This window comes from Pipistrellus kuhlii, unplaced genomic scaffold, assembly GCF_014108245.1.
Source record: "Pipistrellus kuhlii isolate mPipKuh1 unplaced genomic scaffold, mPipKuh1.p scaffold_m20_p_2, whole genome shotgun sequence".
NCBI lineage: Eukaryota > Metazoa > Chordata > Mammalia > Chiroptera > Vespertilionidae > Pipistrellus > Pipistrellus kuhlii.
The window spans coordinates 146,908,592-146,927,727 of NW_023425515.1; the positions used below are offsets into that span (position 1 = coordinate 146,908,592).

Sequence of the window (19,136 nt, forward strand, 5' to 3'; positions counted from 1 at the left end):
TCAACAAACTAAACTATAGGAAAACTATAATTCATTTATTTATTTACTCAAATTATAAAAATTATTATGTGCAAAGCAAAGTTCAAGCTGCTAAGGTCATGGTAAATGACAAGCAGCAAATGCTCAACAAATGTTTGCTCTTCATAGAAAAAATATAACTAAGAAATAAACCATACCCTAGACACTATAATGTACTAATGGAGATAAGAGCATTATTACTAATAGTGATGCTATATTAACAATATGCTATATTAATATACAGCTGTATGTGTTTTCTATGCATACTTAAATACCACCATTTTCATAAATTAATACAATTATTATATATAATGGTTTTCTTATTAATACTGCTACCATATAAATTAAACAATATTAATTAATATATAAATAGCACACATATCTTTAGGTGATTGCTTTCATAAAAGTAATGCAAAAGGCAAACTATACTATAAGTACATAGTAAATAGTGGAATGATATATGAGATTATTATATCTATATTTTAAGTATTCAACTGATGACATGTAAGTGGTTTAAAAATTATGCAAATATAGACATGTATTTAAGTATACATACACATATACATACTACACTCATCAATGGATAAATGATCCTGGATGATTTGAGAAAGATGAATGTTAACTTACCCGCATTGCTCTGCCAAATAATCACTTTGAATCAGTGTGGCAGTAGTATTTGTGATATACCTTGCATTTCCAAGGCCTTTCTCATATTCATTCCTTATATACTTATGTACTCATTCCTTATATTAAAACATTTAAAACTATAATTCTTTAAAATGTTACCATATGCATATAGTATTCCACAACTAGTAACTAATTATGAGCTAAGATCCTAATTCAATTATTAATGCAGAGCTCTTAGTTGCTACACTCTATTTATATCAAGGAATGTTTTAGATAAAATCCTCCTTGCTTATTCTTGCATGACCTTTGTCTTTCATAACTTCCCTTGTTCACTGAAGATAAATATTATCCAGGTCAGGAATAAGATTATCTGGTATTCAAAAATGTGGACCTCAACTGACAAAGATATGTTTTCATTAACACTCAAGTTCTAGTTATTTTTATTTCTCTCTAAGGGAATGTGAATTTTTACAGGGAAATTTTATTACCATTCTAATAATCAACTAGCATGTATTGAGTGCCTACTTGATTCAGACACTGAACAAAATTTCAAGGTAGAAAACTAATCTGCAGCTATTAGTATTTTTAATGTAAATAATTTGACAAAGAATTAACATCTGAGACTTGTGGAAATACTTATGCCAAATCAGAAAATAAATTCTTATTGATATAAGCCAACTGTTCTCATTGTTTATAAAATATGAGAATTATCATTTTTTCATTGCATACCTCTGTGTTTGGGATGTAAATAAGCTGACATCTCAGCAAACCACTCACCATTACTTAGCAGAAAGCTTCTAATCACCTGGCATTGGACTCCCTGTTGAAATGTCTTAAAAAGCCTACAATCTTTAAATAATTAAGAAAAATTAATAAGACTTTAATATTTTAAATGAGCTTGTCTCTTAATGAACAGCTAATACAAATAAAATTTGATTAAAATTGGCAAGAGACATAAAAAGAGGACACTGCTTTTGACATTTACAATTAATTTTATACAAATATTTGTTTAATTCGACAATGTGGTTAATCATCAAGGTGAAACTGAAAGTTACCAAAACTGAATGGTAGTAGCAAAGTTAATAAATTCAGTTCATAATCATTATGCACATGCTAGTTATAATAATTTACTGTCCATACCAAATTTTTATAAGCATTGCAATTAAATATAAAATGCATATTAGAAATATAATGAGTAATTAGGGCAACATAACTAATAGGCATGAAATTCCCAAAGCTTATTAAAATGTTAAAAGACAAAACCTGTTCTACCTAGTGTTTTTGCATATTTTCTATAGCTAAATGAATGTCAGTAGAATCTGTCTATTGTTTTACCAATTTTGGTTTTTAGGAATTATGCATTTAAAATGTCCTGTGAACATTTGGTTTAGTTATAAATTACAGGTTTATTTCCAGCTTGGGAAAAAACAGCTAAAACACTCACACACACACACACACACACACACGCACACATACGCGTGCACACACACATTGAAATAATTTATTTTGATGCTATGTCTAGGCTATCTCAAAAAATTATTTCAGTAAGAAGAAACCCTTAGTGGAAAATAATTTTTTTTTGAAGTCTCTGTGACTTTAGTGTGGAAGAGACTTTCAGCCAGAACGGCTAATTGATGACTTGACTAAGTGCCTACTTTGGCTAATGGGCATTACAAATATGACAGAGAGTTGCCGGGACTGGTTTGGCTCAATGGATAGAGTGTCGGCTTGGGGACTGAAGGGCCCTGGGTTCGATTCCGGTCAAGGGCATGTACCTTGGTTGCAGGCATATCCCCAGTAGGGGGCGTGCAAGAGGCAGCTGATTGATGACTCTCTCTCATTGATGTTTCAAACTCTCTATCTCTCTCCCTTCCACTCTGTACAAAAATCAGTAAAATATACTTTTTTTAAAAAACAAATATGACAGAGAGCAGACACATAAATGAGAAATAGATGCTGACTGTCATATGTCACCAAGATGTGGTGGTTCTTTGTTACATAGTATTAGTGGCAATAGCTGACTAAAACATAGCATAAGCCCAAAGGTTACCAGTAATTGCTTTCTGAGTCACAATATATTGGTAGAAGCCATAGATAAGCAATGCTTTATTTTTTTCTAGAACTCTACTGTCTAGAAATATGGTATTTTAATGCCAAGCTATATAGTGTTAAGTTTGATATTATATTGTATATGAGAATAAAATGCTAAAGTTAACCATTTACTTTCAAATGCTTTGTTTCAAATAATATCTACAATAAATACTATAAGGAATATATTAAAGTTAATGAAATATATAAATAGATATAATAAACTATGGGTTCAGTGCATGAATTTGTGCACCTTGGAAGAAACTGTGGGCCACGAAACTGCTGTAGGCATGGAGGGTGAGGGTGCGGTCCTCAGCCCATCCTTCATGACCTCACCCAGCCTCCCCTGCCATGGCCCCTAGTCCCCTGTCTGCCAAAGCCCTGCTACTACCGCCACCGCTCCCACACACAGACAGCATCAGCCCCACTTGTACCCACTGATGGTGTGGAGCAGTTGGGGCCAGCACCAGCAGCAGGTGTGAGTGGGGCTGGCACTGTCAGCAGGTGCAAGTGGCCACTGCTGCCCTGATTGCCCCTTAGAAGCAGGGAGAGGTGGAGAAACTGTCAAGGGCGATAGGGCCAGCAGCAACCAATCACCCCCACTGATGATGCTGAGTGATTGAGACTGGTTCTGGGCACTGGCAGCAAGTGTGAGCATCAGACAGGACAGCAGCACACAGGAGCAAAGAATTCTCAGTAACCACCAGAGGCTCACCCCAATTACAGCACCAATGCCCCACCTCAGTCTAGCGCCCACACTTGCTCACCTGCTCCACCATCCTGCATTAGCCAATGCTTGCCATGTTCTGCACAGGCACCCTGGTGGTCAGCACACATCATAGCAATCAATTGTTCAGTTGTTCTGTTTTTTCTGCCATTCAGTCTATTTGCATATTAGCCTTTTGTTATATAAGATATATTAAACATATTCATCATTGATTATATATTGATAATATATGTATTTTATATATTCATTTAAGTTTATAGGGATGAAAAAACAAGGTTATTATATAGCAAAAACATGAAGGTCACCTATTTGCAGACATTGCATTATTCATTTTACAGGCACACAATTCCTATATGGATTGTACTTTCTAATGAGAGGGAAAAAGTCAATTATCAAACAAAGAAGTAAATACATGCTATGTCATATGGAGTTATTATTAATGAGTACAATAATGAAGGTTAAGAAGGAAGGGGGTGTACATAAGGGAATAAAATTACATTTTATATACGGGGTCAGGGTAGTCTTCTTCACTAAGGTGAAGTTGGAGTAGAGCCTAAAAGGAAATGAAGATGCAAGCAAGACATACCTATATCTGAGGGATGAGTATTCCAGACTGAGGAATAACCAAGTATAAAGAACCTGAAATAGGAACATTCTTGTTACATGTTCCATGAATATCTACCATAGTAGTCAGTCTGTTGTGGCCAGAGCTGATTGGGCAAGAGAGAAAATGGACTGAAGTATGGTCAGGGAAAGAGTGGGCAAGTCAGGTTACTTAGGGATCCGTGGACAACTGTAATGCATTTGACTTGTATTCTGAAAGGAGAGGGAAGCCAGAGCATCGTTGTGTGTAGTAGTAAGGGTGCAGGATGTCTCTTGTTTTAATAGAAACACTAGAGCCACGACACTGAGAATGGCCTATGGGGGGGGGGGGGGGGGGGGAGGCAAAACCAGAGATTACCAGTAATGAGATTTCCAAGCAAGAGATAACGTTGGCTTGCACCATCATAGTAGTTATAAGGTGTTGAGGAGTGATAAGATGCATTTTAAAGGCAGACCTACAAAATTATAGAGTTTCTCAAGACTTGGGAATGTTCTGTAATGGCATTTGTGGACTGGTAATAGCAACTGTTCATCAAATACATAAATAAGTTTTACAGGATGAGTGTAATAAATAGAGAAGAATCTCATGAGTTTTGACTTAAGGGGCACTAAATAAGATTGAGATTATAAGGAGGACAGCAGCTGAATACATATATATATATTCTTTCTGAGCAAAGGGAGAAAGGGCCCAAACATTTGAATTCTGCTGTTGCTAACATGGAATTTCTTACTCGTCAGTCAGACTTTTCTTTTCTTGACACACCCGTTAGTTGTTAAATTACTTTGGCTGTTGGAGTTTTCTTAACCATGTTTAGCTTAATCATTCTATGAAGGATGACATTTTTTTCTTTGAAAAACATTCACACTCTCAAATATTCCATACTATTGTTTATGAAAATTACAGTGCTTTTACCACCCTTCCACCCACATCTTTTGATTTATTTAAGATAAACTATTTGTGGGTAAAATGTCTCTCTTACTTTATGTCTTCTTATTCTTTTGATTTTAGTTTCTACGTATTATGTTTGCTGTGAGTTTGCTTTCTCCATAAATAGAAGTATGCAAAACTGTATTTTACAAATGCAAAGGGAAATTACCTCTCAATTCTACATCTAGTATCCCTTTCTGCTGTGTTGTTTTTCTACTTTTCATAAGTTTATGGTAAGTCTATGCATGAAGAACATCTGTGTCACTGTCATGACTTCCGTTGCTTTACTCTTTAGATCACACAGAAATACTATAGCAATGCAACTTCCATGATGCAGGTGTATGGACACAGTGGATTGCCATCTCAAAATGCATGGAGAAAAGAAATGGTTCAGTTCAATGCTCATTTTCTTACTAGGGGATCTGTGCCTATACTTTCGGAAAATGCCATTCACTTAACACATTCCTATATTCTTGCTAGACGTCTAACATTCTCTGTCATGCATTTGAGGATCGTTGGCAGGGAGAAAAGAATAGTTTACAGCTGTATTTCTATAATATAAATCTTATTTTTAATTTTAATTTTTTATCTGCTCAAATGCTTTCTTTTTTTTCTAAGAATATGTTTGGAAAGTAACTCTTTAGAATATATTAGTAATATGAATTGTTCATTTTCTTAGAATTAAACAATTCTTTTTAAAATATATATTTTATTGATTTTTGTACAGAGAGGAAAGGAGAGAGATAGAAAGATAGAAACATCGATAGAGAATCATCGATCAGCTGCCTCTTGCACAACCCTTATTGGGGATATGCCCACAACCAAGGTATATGCCCTTGACCGGAATTGAACCCGGGTTCCTTCAGTCCCCAAGCCGACGCTCTATCCATTGAGCCAAACCGGTCCCTGCAGAATTAAACAATTCTAATCAGCTTTTTAAATGTGCTATTTTAAGATTATTGAAGGGCATAGAAACAAAAAGAAATAATAAGCCATTCATACTAAAAAATCAGGTCCAGTGATTACTCAGCATAGGGCCAACACCATACCAACTCATGGCTCCCTGTGCCTTCACATGTATTATTGGGTCCTTGAAGAAGTTGTCCTGGGGCCAGAGAGAAACATGGCCTGGTTTCTAACCCAAGAGAAACTAGCCTGAGGAAAGATTCCACTAGTGTTATTCCCATCTATTACCGAATATATCTTCATTGCTCTCATTTTTTAACACTTATGGACTGCAAAAAATATTAAATTTATTTATGACTAAGTAATTCATATTCTGAGAGTCCAATATTAATCTTTGAAAATGAACCATGACTTGAAACATAACAACAGCACCAAAAAAACACAGAATAGAAATTAAAATAGCATATCTTTACTGATTACCACAACTAGAAAATTTTCCTCATGAGAAAAAATTTCTAACAATATTTTCATGTTTTTTGGGTAATCTAAAGAAAGCATTTGAACTGAATGCTTCTCATCTTTATTTTTTGGGTATTCACTAAAAAATAATTTTATGTTAGGAAATGTTTAGCAGCTTAGGAATATAATGCATTCAAATGTTTAAGAATTCAGAAGTTTTAGATTGATGGGCAACGTTAGTTACAAGATAGTCAAGATAGTACATACTGAGAATAGACATGCCTTTGGAAATCCCAACTTCACAGTTTTTGCAAATGTGTCCCATGTATCCAAATCAATCATATACAACTATAGTTTCAGCATGACTGATAACAGAGAAGAGATCAAGTCATGAGTGAAGTCTAAAGAAAGAAAGTTTGGATTCACCAGCAAGGAAAACAGTGAACCATTTAATTCCTATTGATAAAACTGGTGGCCCAAAAAATTTCAGACATTTTACAGATGATGTATCTCTGGAGTGAGCATTCATGACTATAAGGGGAAAGCTACTTCAGCTGTAATTTCACTAGTGCTAACCCTTGCCAAAAAACATTATATATGAATGAATTCTGCCTATGCACAAACAAACTCCTCATTATATAACCCTTTCTCTCCTTATTGTTCTTTTATTGACTTCATGAGTCACAGACAACCCAACCATTCATTCTTCAATGGTTTCTAGCAGATACACATTAATAATCAACATACTATCAGGTCCATTCACACTACAATATAAATCACTAATGAGAGCTTGCATATATTTAGCCACTTTGAACACGTTTATTATTATAAAAGCATCAAACTATAAATTTAGGAAAAGTATCTTTGATGTTGTAGTTTTAAAAAAAAAATGCACAGATTTTTCTTTGACAGTTTAAGGGACCAATGCAAGGTCCTTTAGCAATGCCCCTAAAATCAAACTTAATATGCAACTGCTATCTTAGCTCTGAAAGGTTTTACAAAATATTTAGTTTTTATGTATCTGTGCAAACATAAAGGATCCAAGATAACAGATTAGTACAATACATGTTTAATAAAACTATGGAAGTCAAGTTTATATATGAAATTCCACTTATTATTGTCTTTCTTGTGAAAGAGGAAATAACCACATCACATGCTTAGTTGAAACAATGCATCGATCCTTTTTATGCCTTACAATGATCTGTATGCCCTAACCTATAATATACCTTCACAATTTTAAGTCTTTCATGAGAGGATACCTTTTGTTTTCCATACAATTTTTATTTTGTATCACAGTTATGAACTCATGCCTCTTCCTTCTTGGTCAATAAGAAATAAGACAAGATTTACCATAAATGTCTTTTAAGGAGCATTTTCTTGGTTAACTACACTAAAAAAGTAGGATATAGATGGGAAAGTAAAAATGATATACTAGTCCAGATTTTGATTAAAATAATCACATGTTTACAGTACCTAGAAAATGTGTTTTTAAAAAATCAGTTCCCTTTTCTATCCAGACCTTATCATGATTCCATGCTTTTAAATGAAGCATATCTGTGATACTCTATTAACTTGTAATAATTCCTATTTAATAAAGCTGATGAAAAGCACTGAGGTAAGCACTTTCCATGATGTGCTTTATGTTGTCTATACAGCAATCCTGTGAAGTAGGCATTATTTAATTTACAGGTGAAAAACAGCTAAGGTTTAGAAGAGTTAGGTAAACTATGGATGTTAGAGCCACTTCTATTTGATTGTAAAGCAGATCCTTTTTACTACACTATTTTGCCACTGGGTAAATGTTTAAGGTCTTGGGGAGCTGGAGGTATGTTATAAACTGGATTATTTTCATCCCCTGAGAAAGCAGCCAGGGATGTAATTCAGTGTGCAAGTCCTGTATGTTATGAAGATTATGATTCAGCTGTATTTCAGTAGTGTGACTTTTTTCAAAAAAATCTCACTAAATAAATTCTTTTAAAAAATGTTTCTCACCAAAACCAGTTTGGCTCAGTGGATCGTCGGCCTGCAGACTGAAGGGTCCTGTGTTCGAGTCTGGTCAAGGGCATGTATCTTGGTTGCGGGAACATCCCCATTAGGGGGTGTGCAGGAGGCAGCTGATTGATGTTTCTATCTCATTGATGTTTCTAACTCTCTTTTCCTCTCCCTTCCTCTCTGTAAAAAAAATAAATAAATAAATAATAATAATAATAATAAAATATTTTTTAAAGTTTCCCTTAGTAATGACACGAAGTTCTTAGTTTTCTGTGAGGAGAAATTAGTCCATAATGCAAGGATATATTTGCTTTATAGAAGTTGGTTATTGACCTTGTGATCTATTTCTATGGGATCTATGGCAACCTTTAAAAGATTGTCAAATTATGCAACTATCATCAATTTCATCTGTGACAATTCTTTACTGAACATATCCTATATGATGTGTTCTCTGATAGGTCTTGGAAACTTTAGTGTTTATTTGTTTTTAATGACTGTCTATTTGATCAAGGCTGTTTTAGTGTAGCTCACAAGTTCTAGAATCTAGACCAAGGTCAACATATACTTATTTAACATAGTGCTTTTTTATGTCATTTCTGTAAGATGAATTTCTTAATGACTTGTTTTCTTCTACTAATTCTCCTCCTTCGTTATTGTTGTAATTATTTAATATGATACTTTTCATCGTTTTTCATCATTTTGAGAGGGAAAAGGTGATGTTCAAAATACTTTTGCGATTGGAACTCTCAAGTTTCATTTCAACTATCTCAGTTCACTAAGGCTCACTCTTTCTTATTTTTTTAAATAATAAGACTATACAAACCAATGCTCCCATTGAGGGTGGCAAGAGAGAAAGAAGGTCTTATGGCTAGTGTCATGTAACTAAAAACAAACAAACTTGAATCTCAATTAGGCTTATTGGGTGCCAAATGCTAAGGTTCTGTTGCTTGCACCTGCAGAGCCTGGAGTTTGGGATGAAGAACCTTCAATTATCTTCATACCAAAATTACTGGCTAAACAATGAAAGGAAATAATCCCACTGAGCAAATGAAAATGTAAGACTGTTCTTTTATAAGCATCTAATCACACAGGAGTTAGATATTCTTTCTATGCCCTTTCACTCCTGGCTTTTCCCAACATCTGTTCTTTGCTATTCCCCACATCTGTATAATAACATTCTTCTGAAATTAATTTGTTTTAATGTTCAAGTTTTTCAGCTCACAGTCATATACAATCTGACATAAAGGCACTATCCCTAAACTTCAGCAATGCAGATGAATCAGTTTATTTCAAAGGATGCCATTTGTATCATCAATTTGAGAGGTCTTCTTTGCTACTTTACTGTAATAAAAAGACATTATATCTGAGCAGAACAAAAAACTATCTCCATGGAAAGAAAAACAGTTTGAGAAACCCAAACACATGTAGATGCTCACATTTACACTCCCACTCCCTATAAAAACAGCTGGCATTGCTGGTCTGTGGCCAGAATTCACAGAGCAATGGAGTGTGGTGGTAAAAGAAATAGGCTCTGGAGCAATCACTCAGGTTGTATTATTTGATTGTCTTTTCTAGGAAGGGCCCCATTTGATTTCTGAGGACATGGAACATTTAAGTGGGAAATGAGTGCTTTGTATGACTTACTCAAGCATGCTTATAATTCGCTACTAGAGGCCTGGTGCATGGATTTGTGCCCTCTCACAATCCGGAACCTTCGTGGGAATGTCGGATTGATGGTTTTAGGCCGATCCCCACAGATCAGGTGGGGATCCGGCTAAAACCAGAAGTCCAACATCCCCCAAGGGATGTAGTAGTGCATGAAGTGGCAGGTGGCCAAGGAGGAGCCCCAACTCCAGGCCAGGCGCTGCACTGCTCCTGTTCATCCTGCATCCTGGCCCTGCTGCCCTTGCAGCCACTGCCATGACAGCTGCGCTCACCAGCCTTGAGCTCATCAGTCAGAAGACTGGAGTGCCCGCAGTGGGAGTGCACTGACCACCAGAGGCAGCTCCTGCATTTAGCGTCTGCCCCCTGGTGGTCAGTGTGCATCATAGTGACCATTTATATATATATATATATATATATATATATATATATATATATATATATATATATATGTTTATAGATTGTAGCTCCAGTTGTAGAATTAGTTAGTGATAAGTGTTGTGAGGTCTATATTTCTGGCAAGTAAATATCTTGATAATGCAAATAATTGAGGTCTTCTCACGTAAAATTAATGAATACATTATAGCTCATGAGCCTCTTGAATTAGTGATGATTTTTGACATGAAAAGTCATGGATCATGTAACATAGCATGTACAATAGAATAGACCTTAGACATCCACTAGTCCAACTGTCCAGTATATGTCCCAAAAAATAGAAGCCCACAAAAATTCAAATATAAAAACGTTTCCAATTTTGTGGTCTTATATGTTTGGAAAAGTTCCATGTGATAAGGAATCCATACATCACAGTTTCTGAGATATGCTCTGAGAAGAGAAACTTACCGGGTATAATCAGACATTTCTGTGGCCACAGAACTCTTTTATGTATGTATAATAAAGTAATAGGGGTCAGAATGATGTAAACTTGGAAATTTGACTATAAATGTCATGTCACTGCCAGTTAAATATAAAATGAGTTGATTTAGATGCAAGGTGACCAATGATCTAATTAATTAACATTATCTCAATTCCCACCTTTCCTGTGGATTGGCCAGTGACTTTCTCATCATTCAAAAACATAGTCTTCTAGCTGTGTTATTTCCTCACCTGTCACTCTACGACTTTGTTTCACACAGCAGGTAAAGAATCTTTATAAAATATTCATTAAACCATGTCACTCCTCTACTACAAATAACTGAAACTTCATCTCCTTAGAATAAAATTCAAAGATCATCTTGTTCCTCCTTCAACCAGTTAAGCATGTTTCTATCTCAAGCAGGCTCTCAACTCAGGCCTTTGACTTTTCTGTTTCCTCTTACTTTAATAATTTCCTACAGGCAAACACTTGATTCCTTTTCTCACATCATTCAATGCTCTGCTCAATTAATGCCTTATCAGTAAGGATCTGTTCTTTTTACCTTGCTCAGTTTTCATTTCAGTTCATATCAATCCCTCACTATTTATATAAATTTAAAAATATATTTACTGTTTGCACATGTATGTACCCCTCAAAAAAAGCATAAGCACCCAAATTCCTAAACCTCAAAAATAATATTCCTATGAGACAAAGAGTATTATTTTTATCAATGTGACCCATAATAAACATATTTGTTGAATTGATGAAGGTTTTAAAGGCAAATAAGTGGATTAATCTTTTTCCTCTTATGCAGTCATTTTCAAAAGAGGTAGGATAATATGAATAAGGGTTTATCCATATTCCCAAGAATAATCAATAGAGCCTTCACCTTCAAGTTAGCCTCAATATGAAATCTATGTGAGACTCTCCTCTCCATATTGATTACTCATAGCTCATAACTTTTTAACTCTGTAACACACACACACACACACACACACATACACACACACACACACACATACACACACACACACACAAATACTCTGGGGACTTTTTTATTACGCTCAATTTTAATTCATCTTTTATACACTTCCATATGACATTTTTGGTGTTCATCACCAACAAGAGGATCATGTTCCTTTAACTTCTGTGGTGAAACACCTAGTGCTGAGCCATAGGCAGGCTGTACGGCATAAAAGCATTATAATGACTAATTAGATTTTTATTTCAGTTCATTATGTCTGGGTTTTCAGGCAGTGTTCCAGATTTCATGGTTTAGTTTGTAATGAGTCATAGCCACCTTGACAAACAAGAAACTAATTGATATAACCAGGTTATCAATAGAAGCTTGTGAAGGGTCTCCTATTGCATATGGTTATTTCATCTTCAATAATAATTGAATATCATAAAAGATTATGGTCCCTTAGTGTGACAGGGAGAAAGAGAGATGGAAGTTTGTGAGGACAAGAGTGAAAATACAATCTGATCTGTACCTCTCACAAGCAAAACAGTGTCATAATAATAGACAAATAGGTTGGTTTTTAATTATAGACTAGGGTGAGGGGTTTCTCGCCCAAACTGCCCCCTCTCATATATTGGGAGCCTTCAGGGGATATCCTATTAATGGACATCCCCTATTGGGAGTGGGCCTAAGCTGCAGTCTGGCCTCCCTTCGTGGGAGGCAACCAGGCTGATCAGGGGAGGCATCAGCCCCGTCACCCCGTTGCTGCCGCCACTGCCAGTCACCACAGCCTCCAAGGAGTATTCATCAACACAGACTCCAGTCCCTTCACCATAAAAAAATTACAACTTTCTTTAGGCATTTTCAAGATGTGTCTTTCATAGGATATGACATTTATTTCTTTATTTTTTTTTCTTTTTTCCTCACCTGAGGATGTTTCCATTGACTTTTAGAAAATGTGGAAGAGAAAGGGTAAGACAGATACATCAAAGTGAGAGAAACTTTGATTGGTTGCCTCCTGCATGAGGATTGGTTGCCTGCAAACCACCACAAGCCCCTCGCCCAGGCCACCCCACACCCCACTGCAGTGGCCAACTGGCCTGATCTGGACCCAATAGGCCACTCCCAACCACTTGTTGCCCCTCCCCCTGGACGACCCCACCCACAACCAGGCCCCTCACCCCAATTAGGAGCAGGGCCCCTCCCCCCAACTAGCCAACCTCTTGGGGTCTCTCCTTTTGGGCCAGCCCCCAGATAGGCCTTGATCAACAACCAGTCTGAGAGACCCCACCTGTGCATGAATTCATGTACCGGGCTTTTAATATATATAGATATACAGTATATATACATATACATATGTATATATATATGTATATGTATATATACTGAGTGGCCAGATTATTATGATGTCTGAACATATAATAATCTGGCCATTATTAATAAAAAGCTAATATGCAAATTGTCCCCTTGACCAGAAGTTCGACCAGCAGGCAGGCCGGCCAACCACCCATGTCACCTCCCCTGGACAGGTTGGCTAGACTCCAACCATGTATTAATTTATGCACTGGGCCCCATATATATATATATATATATTGAGAGGCCAGATTTTTTTATGCATTCAGAGATCATAATAATCTGGCCACTCAGTGTGTGTGTGGGGGGGGGGTATGTGTATAGATAAAGAGATTATATTATAAGAATTGACTCAGTGATTATATAGGCTGAGAAGTCCCACAATATGCTGTCTATAAGCTGGAGACCCAATAAAGCCAGTGGTATAGTTCAGTCTTGGTCTGAAAGTCTGAAAACTAGGGGAGCCAATGCTATAATAACTACTCAGAGGCTGGCTTAACAGTCAGACAGAGAAGAGGTGAATTCTCTCTGTGACTTTTTTTCTGTTTAGTCTCTCAGTGGATTATATGATGCAAACAATTATTGAAAAGGGCAATATGCTTTACTTGAGTCTACTGATTCAAATGCTAATATTTCATGGACACACCAAAAAGTAATGTTTAGCAAATATCCAGCATTCTGTGACCTAGTCCAATTGACACAAAATTACCCATCACATTCCATCTCCTGCTCTCTGAATTTGCTTAAGCCACACTGATTTCCCCCCCCCAACAAATCAGCTTTCTGGAGCCTCAGACCTTATTGCAAGCTGCTCCCTCTTCCTGGAAGACTATGTGTGTTGCTTAAACTTACCTTCTCAATGAGTCCTAATCAAATTACCCTACATAAAATTGCAATCCATTTCTTGCTCTCATGTCTCTTACCTTGCTGTATGTTTTACCATATATTTTATTACATTCTAACATTTCATTTAAATTAATTATTTATGATACTTACTGCTTATACTCTGTTTCTCCATCCCTCAGAGTATAAGCTTCATCATGTCAGGAAATTTAACTGTTTGGTGCCTTGGGAAATACCTGACAGTTATTGATGGCTCAATAACTATTTGATAAATGAAGGAATGACTATTCTACAAAAAACCTTTTCAAGCACCATTTTGTGCCAAGCATTGTGCTCTGAGATCTGAATATGGCAAATACATCACATATTTACTCTGCCTTCCGGAAACTAACAAGGAATCCTGAGCTACTCATAAATAAATGCAATATAAGATAGAAATACTAGTTTGGTATGAGAAATTTATAAACACTACTTAGAGATGGGAAAACTGGTTGTAGCCAGAGAAATAGGGAAGAGTTTGGAGATGGTGACACCTAAATTAGCACTTGAATCTTGGAAATGAGGAAAACACCATTCCTGGTAGAAGAAACCACATTTTAAAGAATCCTTAAAGAGCTAATGCATGGGGAGCAGACAGGGAAAAGCACAGAATACTGAAAGAGCTTAGGTTCTGAGCCAGTATGCCTGACTTCAAGTCCAAATTCTCCAGCTAAGCAGCTGTGTGACCTTAGACAAATTATTTACCTTCTCTGAGTTTCAATTTTTACATTGGTAAAAAGGGATAATGCCATCTAGCTTTAAAGTATTGCTGTGAGGAAATCATGAACAAAAATCACCTAGTCCAGTGACTGGCTTCCAGTGATCACTCAATATCTGAGAGCTATTATTAGAGTAGAATTTGACTGGAGTGTAGATGAAGTGTGTCCCTCACCAATGCCATTTCCCAATAGGAAGCAAGGCCAAAATGTATTGCATTTACTCTACACGCTCTGAGAACATTTGTCTATTGTCCAAAGTGAAAAATGAAGCTGAAAGTCTTGTATTAGAAGCATAACACCCTGAAAATGTGATGCATTGGCCTATCAGGCGTAAGATTGCTTTGGATCTAGAAGAAATGGAAAAATATGTGTGTTTTATTTCTGCTGAAGATTATTTGTACTTACCCACGGGTTTATTTGTGTGTGTTTCTTTTTTCAGTTGCTCCTACGATCCAGGAAATTAAATCCGGTACCGTGGCCCCCGGGCGCAGTGGATTGATACGATGCGAAGGTGCAGGTGTGCCGCCTCCGGCCTTCGAATGGTACAAAGGAGAAAAGAAGTAAGGACTTTGTGGTTGTTACTGTGTTCCAAGCACTTTGAGCTAATGTGTTTGTGTTTGGGATACTTACTTTAAGCAATTTCTTTAACTGGCTTGAACGATTCTCAGCAGCCTCTTCCCAGGCAAGCAAACTGAAGGGGAAGGTCCCACATGGGAAAGAAAAGTAGCTAATAGCATCCTGAAGAAATGTCCACTTTGCTTTATATGATCTCAGAAATGCCTGCAAATCCCTCATCGCTGATTGTTTTATTTGTGCTTCTCCCTTCTGAACCAACACACCATTGCTCTTGCTGGCAACCACGTTTAATTGGGAAGCAAACCAGCACTTGAAGGACTTGGGCACAGACTCCATGAGAGCACTCCAAAAGCCACGGGAGCCTCTGTCTCTGCCCAGCTTCCTTGATAAGACTCAACCCGCTCACCTGCCTTGCTCTCCCTCAAGACAGTCTAACACTTTTATAGCTCACTGTGCTTTAGATATTCTGTCACTAAAGGGGCTGTAGAGGAAATAAAGTACATGGTTAAAGGACTATCCAATGTGATTTTTAAGGCCCCTCTAACTTCAGCTCTGTATGATTGTCCCCTTGAGAAACCTCAGAAGGCCTTGGCAAGAGTGTTCGAACAAGAGAAGTCAGGACTCCACTATTTTCTCTTTGTTTTCAACTAGTAAGCTCATTCTAACTTCTTCACCTGGTCTTAGCTATCAAAGAAGAGTGGGACCCCTGTGGATTAACTGGAAGATGGGATGCAGAGGGAAGGGTAGTGGAGATATATCGATATATATAAACTTTAAAATAAGGAGGGATGTATTCAAGAAAATATTAGGTTCAACCATGACTGTAGTGTTACAAAACACAAACAAAAAAAAAAAAAAAAAAAAAAAAAAAAAAGCAGCTATTTTTGTATAGAATCTCTTCTACAAGTCAAGGTCACATGCCTGGTTTGCAAGCTCAATCCCCAGTACAGGAGGCAGCCAATCAATGATTTTCTCTTACATTGATGTTTCTTTCCTCTCTGAAATCAATAAAAAAAAATATATATTTTTTTTTAAAGATAAAAATGGAACTCTCATTTGATCCAGTGATCCACTTCTAGGACTATATCCCAAGAAATCAGAAACACAAATCAGAAATGATATATGAACCCTATGTTCATAGCAGCACAATTTAATTTACAATAGCTAAGATTTGGAAACAACCTAAGTGCCCATCAGTCGATGAATGAATTAAAAATCTGTGGTACATCTACCCAATGTAATACTTCACTGCTATAAAAAAGAAGGAACTGCTGAAACCATTTTTGGCTCAGTGGATAGAATGTCGGCCTGCAGACTGAGGGGTCCATGGGTTCGATTCCTGTCAGAGATGTACCTTGGTTGTGGGCACATCCTCAGTGGGGGGTGTGCAGGAAGCGGCTGATCGATGAGTCTCTCTCATCAATGTTTCTAGCTCTCTGTCCCTCTCTCTTCCTCTCTGTAAAAAATAATATATATATATATATATATATATATATATATATATATATATATATATATATATATTTTTTTTTTTTTAAAGAAGGAACTTTTACCATTTGCAACAGCATGGATGGAACTAAAGAGCATTATGCTAAGTGAAGTAAGCCAGTCAGAGAAAGATATTATACATATCACATGATCTCACTCATATGTGGGATATAATGATATAATTATCAGCATAAACTGATGAACAAAAATAGATCCAGAAAAAAATGGCAAGGGTGATGTGTGTGTGTGTGGGGGGGGCGTTTATGGGGGGTGTTAGAGAGCAACCAAAAGACTTGTATGCATGCATATCAGCATAACCAATGGACACAGAGTCTGGGGTAGTGGGGGCTTGCCTGGGGTGGGAAAGGAGGGCGTTGGGGTTGGGGGGGGGTCCAATCGAGGGAAAAAGAGACATTGTAAACTTTAGACAAAAAAATTAAATTTAAAAAAGAGCTGTTCATTCATTTATGATTAAGACTATATACATAAATTTTAATGGACTAATGTTTTGCAAAAACACGGGATCTATATTACTTTGAGAAGATGTCATTATCCTTTGTCTTAATTAGAATTTTGCCATTTGCTTGCTTGTTTGAATTTCCTTCCTTCTTTTGGATATCCTCAAATCCTGGTCTGAGGCCTAGAAAGACAAGCCCACTGGTTTCTAATGACATTAAACTGCTCTAGGATTTTTTTTTTAAGTATATTATTCACTTTGCCTGCATTCAGGCATATGACCAATAATAGCAATGATTTGGGGAATTATTTAGTAACAATGGGGTCTCTTTCTTAATCCTCCATCCGAATTTAAGATAGGTATACAAAAGTTACAAATTAGTTAAATATAGACTAGCTCCATGAATAAAAAGCAAATATATGATAAAATATTAAAAATTATTTATAGATCAGTTAAAAAACAAATATGTACCTAAGAAATTAAATATTTTATATTTGATAATGAGTATCTTATATTTTGACATTTTAAGCATTAACTTTAAATTTAATCTATGCATTTTAAGTCATTTTATAGCCAATATCATGTCAGCATATCTGTCATTTCAGAATCCTGTTAATTGTTTAGTCTATACCACTGCTATAGAGGAAATATGATAAGCATTACCATTTTGCCTTAGATTAGTTATCTACATGTCTAAAACATGCATGTAAAGATATTTAAAAATGTATGCAAGTATCATTGAATGGATAGGAAAATGCCCAAAATCAACCATGTAGATAGAGTATGCCATGTTCCCTTTACACAGAGGTAATATGACCTTTTCAAGTCAGGTTAGGTTTTTACTTTAGAGAATGATGATTTTTCATTCTTGGTTCCACAGAGGTGAGATGAACTTGAGAAATCATAATGAAGTAAAGTGACCTTTCCTCTTCTTTTTCCTATTCGAGATATACATGACCCTATCATCTAGACAGGCCATAAATTTTATCTGAGTAATATTCACTTGAATAAAGGAATATGAGTGAGGGGGTTTTCTTGCCTTCTTTTATTTTCAAAGAAAGAAGAAAATGAGTTAAAATAGTTCTTTGTATCTTCAATTATCCCCCTTCTTTACTGTTTTTCATATAATTTATTTATGTCAAAGGTAGGAATACCTTATATTTGTATAATACATTGTAATATTCAAAGCATTTTTTATATATGGTAGTTTTTCAAAATGTGAACATTTTACATTTCATTTACATAGAGTCAACTCTTCAAACTTGGAGTGTTGCATGAGAGAGATAGAAAAAAGAATGACATAAACATATAATAATAATAATTCAAATATTCAGACCTGTACACTGATCTACCCATGTGTTTCAGAAAGACATACAATGGGATATATTTTGCTATTCCTTCAATTGGTCTTCATTTCCATATATCTCTGACAGTTTGTCTCTCTAATCTAAATGATAGTCTCATGTTGAAAATATGTATTTAATATATAATAACTACTACTTCATCTGGAGCTCAACCATGGATATTGATATACAAACACTAGTCTACATGAGAACACTTTTGGAACCTCTATCCCAATGAGAATAATTTAAACCTTAGCAAAAAACTACCAATATATGCATACTTATTTACAAAGTATGCACATAAATTTCTGACCTGGTATATTGCATGCATTAAATGAAGTACAACAAATAATATTTAAAGATGAGATGCCAATGGACATTGTTAGATGGACTTTCTGTTGTTTTCTTCCCACACTCCAAATGGTTACTTTGTACTTGCCCTCTCTTTTTGAGATTCTTTTAAAGTGTGGTAGTTTAAAGTGAGGAAATTT

The 19,136-nt window shown here is 36.0% G+C and overlaps 1 protein-coding gene across 1 annotated transcript in view; it reads left to right on the plus strand.

The window, feature by feature from the left end:
* The window catches only part of NEGR1 (neuronal growth regulator 1), an 842,061-nt gene that overhangs the window by 622,097 nt on the left and 200,828 nt on the right, over positions 1-19,136 (plus strand). The window contains exon 5 of the mRNA XM_036446268.2: positions 15,221-15,341. Within this exon, the coding sequence (XP_036302161.1) occupies positions 15,221-15,341 (121 nt within the window). The remainder of the gene's footprint in view (positions 1-15,220; positions 15,342-19,136) is intronic.